A 7,861-nucleotide genomic window follows, 5' to 3' on the forward strand; every position below is an offset into this window, starting at 1 on the left:
TTTCAGCACAAAAAAAGAAACTGTCCAGATGACCTGACTGAAAAATGTTGGATTCTATACCTGGATTATTGAGCACGAACTTTGTTGTAGATAACAAATGGATTTCTGGGACTTTTTTTTATTAAATCAACACAAATTCTCATAATTTCAACTTATCAGCCAAGAAAAATCTATTATTTTAAGGGATGGCACAGCCAGGTGGGAAAATCCCATATTCAGTGAGTGAAACCCAAGTTTGCAGCTGAATCACGTATTGTATATACAGATTAGCTAATTGGAGGTAATTAAAGATGAAAAGCATGCAATTTGAAACCATTCTGTCTTGGGCTTTATAAACTTTGTTACATGTAATTATTTTGTTTTGTCTGCCTCTCCATGTAGAATCCTTTTGGTCAGCTCAAAGACCTGGTGGAGCTTAAGGACCAGCTGGAGGACATACAGAAACGTGTGGAAGATGAGATACAGGCTGGGGTTCCTCCAGTAAGTTTCAAGCAGAAATTATTATGAAGATGCTGTTTACCTTACCTTGTTGCATTTTTTTTTCATGTTGTAGGTTCGCCATTGAAAATTGTGACTTAACAAAATTCAAGAAGAAACATAACCTAATACAACAGATTAACAAGACCTGAAAGACATGACTTGAAGAAATAAAGCAAAAAGTCCATTGAAGACTTGTGTGTAAAAATGTGTCTGCAGAAAGGCTACAGTACATTTTTAGGAATTACTTTGTTTGGTTTAAAGTACGGTAATATTTTTTGCGTATCAAACTGTTGTAATATTTTTGTAGATGCAACTAAAGAATTGAGAAGTTGTGTATTTGTACTAGGTTCCTGGTTACAAAGTGTCTGACAATACAGTTTACAGTTAATTCTTTGCAAAGTTATTTTATGTAGATACAACAATGATCCACCACCTAAACTCACCCTTGAGTTTAGATGTCTTTTTATGCTGGAATTATTAATTGGTCAACGTTAGTGGCTGAAAAAAAAAAAAAACCCAACCCAAACTTTTCTCTGAACATTGACAGGTACAATTATCTGACTGAAAACAGATGAAACATTCAAAGAAAAGTTTAATACGCTGGTTTAAAGCCCAAATAATTATAGATTTAGTCTTTTTTTCAGTCTTTATTAATAAAACCTGGCTTTTTTTTAAAGCAAAAAAAAATAAAAGAACTTCAAGGGTGGCTTAATATCTTGCTCTGTTTATGTAAATCAACTGGACCAAATTTAATGTACCGTATTTTAAAATCATCTGTATTTCAAAAGTATTAGCTGCCTCGGTGTGCCGGGAGCATGCAGAGGAAGAAAGAAAAGGAAGGAGGAACGCAGTTCGTTTCTTCGAAATTTAACAAGAAAAGCACCTAAAACAATTATGTATTTGCTTGAAATTATAGTAAAGGTGTGTCTCAGTTGGACTTTTACTTTATAAATTCACTTTAATGGTCAAATTAGCTGCATTTCTCTGGGGCGTTGCAGCTGGTTTGATGGTCGGTCCAAGCAGCGAGCAGAACGAAGGTGGAAGATTATGGCAAGCCGATTGGGTCATTAATAGCTGGTGAAGATTCTCAGTCATCCAGGACATGGTAAATTCAAAAAAGTTCAAGACAAAAACAATATAGTATAAAGTATAATAAATAAAGTCCAGTTGTTTTGCGTCTTCTACTACTCTGATGCCATCTAGTGGCTAAAAATGGTACTGTTCAAAAATTTTTTTTGTCAGAATGAATAAAATGAAAAAGGTTATATCTCATCCAAAAATTGGTTTATAAATATGGGGAAAAAAATCCATAAATACGTCGCTTCGGCCTGTCAGTACTTGCATGCAAATGATGCAAAAAAAGTGACTTATAGGGCCAAAAATACGGTAATTTGGTCTAATTTAATGTTTCTTTTTTTTTTTCTAGGGTGGCAGCTTGCTGGCTTCTCCTTTCTTGAAGGGCTTTTTGGCGGGTTACGTTGTTGCCAGGCTCCGCTCTTCAGCATTGCTGGGTGTAGCGGTTGGGACATGTACAGGGATGTATGCGGCACAAAATTACGCTGTTCCTAATATTGAAAACACCATCAGGGATTACATCCGCAGCATGAAAGGAGGACAAAAATGAGAAAGAACTGGAAAAATTAAGAAGAGATTATGTAAAAGATTGTGTCAGTACAGCTGCATACAGGGAACAGATTTCAAGTTATAACCTTTTTAAAGAAGTTAACATTTCAACCTTCCAAATTGAGCAATAAATAATAAAAGTTCTTAAGTTGATAACATATATAGATAAATATAAATTCTGCATGTTTGATCAGTAATTGAGATGTAACCAAAAAACATGTTATTATTATACTGGATAAAAACTTCCAAAATGTGTTTTAAAGTAATTCATCCATTCTGAGCACACTGGCTGTAGCTCCTTCACTTTCAGTGTTTTTGTGTGTTTTGATACAGAAACTGAGGAAGTAATCTAAATTATAGGAACTTCTGTCAACCTTTTGTTTTACTTTCTTTTGCCCTCTTTTGGTCAGAAATTGCAGACATCAGCCTTATTTAGCATTTTCTCATTCAGAAGGTAAATTGGCATAACTTTATCTCTCACAAGTCTTCTGGATGTAGTATTTGTCAAACCTATGTTTATTTCTTTACTTTCTTTGCAGGTTTCAAAGCATTTGGTCACAGAGTACACGTATATGTAGAAACATTTAATGGCCCATTGTATTTTGCTAAAAAAAATAGGGATTAATGTTTGTGTAATGGTACTGAACGTCGTCTAGAACATGCACCAAAAAGTTTATATTTAAAGTTTTATTGCTCATGTAAACACGTAGAAATGCTTTATATCTTTTCTATGTGTAAGAGTGCCTAATGTGTTGACATTTGTATGATCATCTCATGCCATGTGTGCAATAAGCATTTCTGAGAACATTTGGCTGCCTTTTCCATACGCTGGAATTTAGTGGCTCTTTGCACTTCTGTTAGAGATCTAAAACAGTTTTTGTGGGAAAGTTTTTCTTGGGCATATATTGAGTTTGTACTATTTATTCAAAATGTTGAGTTGTCTTCCTGAGATGATTGTAATATTCAAAATGACCATAGTACTATTTTATACCAGTATATAGAAATTAAGTGGGAGTGTTTTTTTTTTTTTTTCATTTAGCATTGCATCCCGCAGCTGGTCCATCGAGAAACATATATTTAATTGGCAAAGCTTTTTTGTTTGAGTTCAGACATTTTATAAACGGTCAGTTATTTAGATTTTACGTAAATTGATTTGATGCAGCTTAAAAATGTGTTGATGCTGCATTAGAACTATATCCAGGATAAAATAAAACGCCAGCAGCAAAACTTAGAAAATTGACTTTACATCAGAATTTACATTTTCATTTGAATTAAAAATACTTCACATGAAGTGAATAAGCTTAATTTTGACACCTATGATTTATTAAGTTGTTTTTCTTTCGGCTGCTCAGCTCTCCACAGCTGGCTAACTCATGAATGATACGGCTATTGTTGTTTGTCAGCTGCTCTTCCTGACACAACGTTGGCTCAAACCTGCAACCTCAGGAGGCTGCAGGACTAACCGAGTACTGCAGCCACTTTATTGTCTATAAAGTATCGGACTTTTACTACGTGTCCGATTACAACTCAGGTTTTGAAAATTGGTTTTCACGTCTTTAGTTGGCCCATTGATATTGTGTCGCTGCCATTTATCACGTAATTGATTAGGCTTTAAACAGGTTTAAGATTAAAAAAGCCTTAAAAGATAGAACTTAAATGTTCGAGTTTATAGTTGTTTGTGCAGCAGAACATATTTATACTTTATTGAGCATGCATCAGGATATTTATACTGCATTACTGGTAACTGGAACACAGGAAAGTTGTGCCTTTGACAATCATTGCATTGTATTTTTCAGTTTGTATTAGTTTAGCAAGTTTTTTAAGTTATATAAACAATTGACAGGTCAATGTTTTTTTTCTTTCTTTTTTGGTGTTCTTTGGATGGTTTTTGTTGTTCTCTTGCACGTCTTTATGGAAACATTTGGCTCCACAGTTTGAAATTTGTCTGGGATCTCATGAAAGGTCACAACATTCTGTTACTGGTTTATTTGGGTCGTACAAATAAATGAAAAAAAACAAAAACAGTTTGTCTCAAGTGGCTCATTTATCAGTGACAAGACTTTTTGCTAATTTTTGAATAAAACCAAAAAATAAATGTCAGTATGTTTAAGTTGCACATGCTACAAAATAAAAAGGAATCCTAACTAATAAAAAGTTAAAAAGTACTGCTTCCTGTTAAAACTGGTTACACATAAGCTGCAGTAATAGAAAGCCAATAAACTGTTATAACATTAAACTCAATAAGCGAAATAAGTTCTGAATACATGGTGATTGGAAACTGGTAAAGACGATCAGAAGCTGAAGTTTCTTGAAGAAATTCATTCAGTTTGTGTCTGAAAAAGAAAACAAGATTTACTGTTGATGCATAGTTTTAGTCTTTCAATAAAAGATAAGCATTCTTTTGAAAAAAAAAAGAGACTAAAATACACTGAACAAATAGATAAAGCAGAATAACTCAATTAAAATGGTTTATTCACCTGATAGTCTGAAAGAGTTAGCAGGCCTCCTACAAAAGACAGATGTTTGAATGTCAGCAACTTAAAATGAAGTTTCTATTTAAGTCCTTTTCACTAACTTTGACCTTGTAAATGTTTATCTGGTCTCACCGGAGACAGCAGGAGCGCCGCAAAAGACTTTTCCCTGTCGCAGAGTTCCAGGGATCTGTTGCCCGTCCGCTGGGTTCACGCACCAGCACTGCCTCATGAAGCACTGCTGCCGCTCGTACAGGCCGTTCTTGTCACACCTGGGCTGGAAACCAGGGACCTGCACGGGTTTCAGACCAGCAAACTCCAGCTGGCAGGTGGTGAGAGGAGCGGCTGAAGAGAAGAGGCAATAAATCATAAACCCAATACGAACAAATGCTTACCGGTATTTCTAACCACATGTACATGAGGTGAATAGATGTTTGACGCCATGAGTGAATTTTTAATGTATATATGGGTATGACCATAAAACCAGCTATAGACAGAACTTACCAGTTTTTTCTGGGTCAGTTGATGCCTCCTGCCCAAAAAACAAAAAAAGTGGATTAAAGAAGCAAAAACCTTGATTTTCCCAGAACAAGACTAAATTAATTAAATGAAAATATGTGTAAACATCTAATAATAATAATTTAGTTTCAACACATCGGTTCTGTGGTAAGTAAAACACATACAACCTGGTAGAAGGGACTCTCCATGTCCGTGTGAATGTGTAAATGATAAATACCCTGACTGGACATCTAAGATTAAGATTGATAGTACCAGCCTATAAAGTTTGTTTTTTACCTCCTTGGTAGAGTCATCCAGCATCTCAGTCATGGCGCTCATGGGGATGTGCATCCGTACAGGCATAGAAGCTGCAGACATAAAACAGTATAGTGACATTCACAACAGTCTGCAGGGTATTAATGGGGAAAAGGGATAATTAAAGCTGTTGATGTAAGACCTGTTCATCACTTTTAGTGTAAAATTACACAATTTATTTAATGTTAAAGCCGAGTTGTCATCTTTTTCATGTGAAAGTGAGAAAAAAATATCCTCAAAACGACACTTTCTCCTACATTTGAGGCAGGTACACATTGATGAGTATAACATCTGTCAAATGTTTCTTTGTGTTAGAAAGAAGGGATTTCATTTTCACTCTTAAATGCTGGCTTTGTAAAATTAATTCATATCTTATGTGGAAATATGAAAAGTTTTTAACTAGCCCATAAGATTCAACAATAAAATCCAAACTAACGTATTATTTTTTTGCCAGTTGTCTTGTATCTGTTTAACTTTTAGTATTTATTTTGACGTTTTTGTAACGCAAGCTACCGTAATTTGTGTTTCCATATGTCCTGTTTGATTTACCTTTAGTGCGTCTGTAAGGATTTTTGAAAAATAAATCAAATAAACTCCATTTGAACTAAATCTCAAACTTCAAGCCAGACTTTTCAGGACAAATTTTCCACAGATCTCCTGAAATCTGACAAAATATTCATGTGCATCTGGGAAATTTGTATTCGGTCTGTGTAAAATTCAATTTCACTTCAGTTCGTTTGGGCAGAACCAAGAACTTCTAAATACTGTAATGAAGAAGAAAAAAAGCTATAAGTCCAGTTTAAATTCACATAAATGTATTCAGTCAAAGTCAGTTTTAAATGTAATTATATTCCAACTTAAATCCTTTTATTCTTGTTCAGAACATTTCGATTCAACCCACTTATAAATCAATTCAATACAATCAGGTTTAGTAAAAACTGCAGCTGTTCTTTTGAAACCAAACCTACAATCAGTCTGGAACTAAACCTGATCTCACCAGATCGCTCCTTCATCAGCTCCGTGTTGATTTTCTTGTTCTCCTCTTGCAGAGATTTGATGTCGCTCTTCTGGCTGAAGAGGAAGTAGGCGATCGCCGCCTGACCCACGATCAGCACACAGGCCAAAAGAGTCAGACCTGCCACTTTATAGGCCCGAGAGGAGCGGGGACTGAAGAATAAAAATGAAAACAGAAGGAGAAATGGATACTTGTTGGTTTAATTGTAAAACCACTCGATGGATGTCTGCCTCTGTGACGTCATGATGGGGAAATTTTGATTAAAAAATGTTTGAGGAACTTTAAAGTTGGCTCAAAATTAGGGAAGTTCTTTTAACAGCAGAGCTACGACGGGGAACTTTGTGAAGAGCCACAAATGCCACCTGAGAGTGACATCATCTGTTAGCAACCAGACACCTGAGGGAAAGTTTGGGATTAAAAAGAATCAACCAGGGATGATTTGGAAATCCTCTTTTGATTTCTAAAGATATAAATCCTTTCTAAACATCCATTTTTAACAACAGTCCAACTACTGACTTCTTATTGGCTGAAGGGGAGGCAGCTAGGAGTTTGGGGTTGGAACACTAGCCCTTATAGCATGTGCCCTTGGGCATGACACTAACCCTCTAATAAATGTGATAAAAAAATGTGCTCTAAATAGATTAAAACATAAATGATGAAAATCCTCGTATGACAGGATGAGTGGAACAGGTTTGACCTCACAGTTTTTCAAACCAATAGTTAAATCACCTGAAAAATACACATTTTTAATCATTTTTTTATAAACACAATTTTAAGAAGAGGTTAGAAAATGCTTCAGCGTTCATCTAAACACCAAAATCAGTAGTAATGAGCGTAAACAGGAAGTACTAAAACAGGAAGTACACGTTGTTATAAATAAATTATAAATCGTTTCTGCTATAGTTCTGGTGTTGTGACAACAAATAGAATGAAAAACAATATTAATATAATATAAACGTATTCATTTAGCAGTCTGTACATGAAATACTAATGTTTCGAAGCTATTAGCTTAATACAGATTTCTGATTAAGTTTAATTAAGATAAACTTGAAAATAACAGACAGACGTGTTAAATATTGTACACAGAGAGAAGGAGAATAATTTCTAATAAATTAATTTCTACCTCTGTGCTGGAGCTCCCACATTGATGGCTGCTTGCTGGCTGTTTGCTCCAATGAGAGGCTGAGTTTGGATCTCAGGGTCTGACATTTTCACACTCAGACAGCCTGTAAGGACACACACACACACACACACACACACAGTAATACAACTGTTGCAAGGCAGAGAGAGAGAATATCACACTCCTAAAGAGAAAACACACAACAGGAAAAGAACCAACACACCTTTTTGTTCAGAGCAGGTAGAAGTTGTTACACTCTGAGCTCTATCGCTGAGATTTTACCTTTTTCACTGATGGGAGTCGGAAGGAACTTTTTTTTTTTTTTTAACTCAGAAGAAA

The 7,861-nt window shown here is 35.2% G+C and overlaps 2 protein-coding genes across 2 annotated transcripts in view; one reads left to right on the plus strand and one right to left on the minus strand.

The window, feature by feature from the left end:
- The window catches only part of LOC119418582 (SLC35A4 upstream open reading frame protein-like), a 4,472-nt gene extending 2,032 nt beyond the window's left edge, over positions 1-2,440 (plus strand). Inside the window, exons 2-3 of the mRNA XM_037685905.1 lie at positions 382-480; positions 1,907-2,440. Of these exons, the coding sequence (XP_037541833.1) occupies positions 382-480; positions 1,907-2,104 (297 nt within the window). The 3' untranslated portion in view covers positions 2,105-2,440. The remainder of the gene's footprint in view (positions 1-381; positions 481-1,906) is intronic.
- Positions 2,441-4,695: 2,255 nt separating this feature from the next.
- On the minus strand, positions 4,696-7,645 carry cd74b (CD74 molecule, major histocompatibility complex, class II invariant chain b). Its single transcript, XM_037697210.1, has 5 exons — positions 7,526-7,645; positions 6,385-6,554; positions 5,370-5,440; positions 5,079-5,106; positions 4,696-4,919 (listed from the first exon to the last, which is right to left on the minus strand). The coding sequence occupies exons 1-5, from the start codon at positions 7,609-7,611 to the stop codon at positions 4,696-4,698; spliced, it is 579 nt and encodes a 192-aa protein (XP_037553138.1). The 5' UTR covers positions 7,612-7,645.
- Positions 7,646-7,861: the final 216 nt, after the last annotated feature.

Source organism: Nematolebias whitei, chromosome 1 (genome assembly GCF_014905685.2).
Source record: "Nematolebias whitei isolate Nwh7 chromosome 1, NemWhi1, whole genome shotgun sequence".
Lineage (NCBI taxonomy): Eukaryota > Metazoa > Chordata > Actinopteri > Cyprinodontiformes > Rivulidae > Nematolebias > Nematolebias whitei.

What these genes read in the sequence shown, in the direction of transcription:
- cd74b (XM_037697210.1), bottom strand. Translation starts at nt 7,611, where the DNA reads ATGTCAGACCCTGAGATCCAAACTCAGCCTCTCATTGGAGCAAACAGC. An exon ending in GCTGATGAAGGAGCGATCTG is followed by an intron (nt 5,441 to 6,384) that starts GTGAGATCAGGT and finishes TTATGTCTGCAG; the next exon opens with CTTCTATGCCTGTACGGATG. An exon ending in AACTGACCCAGAAAAAACTG is followed by an intron (nt 4,920 to 5,078) that starts GTAAGTTCTGTC and finishes TCTTCTCTTCAG; the next exon opens with CCGCTCCTCTCACCACCTGC.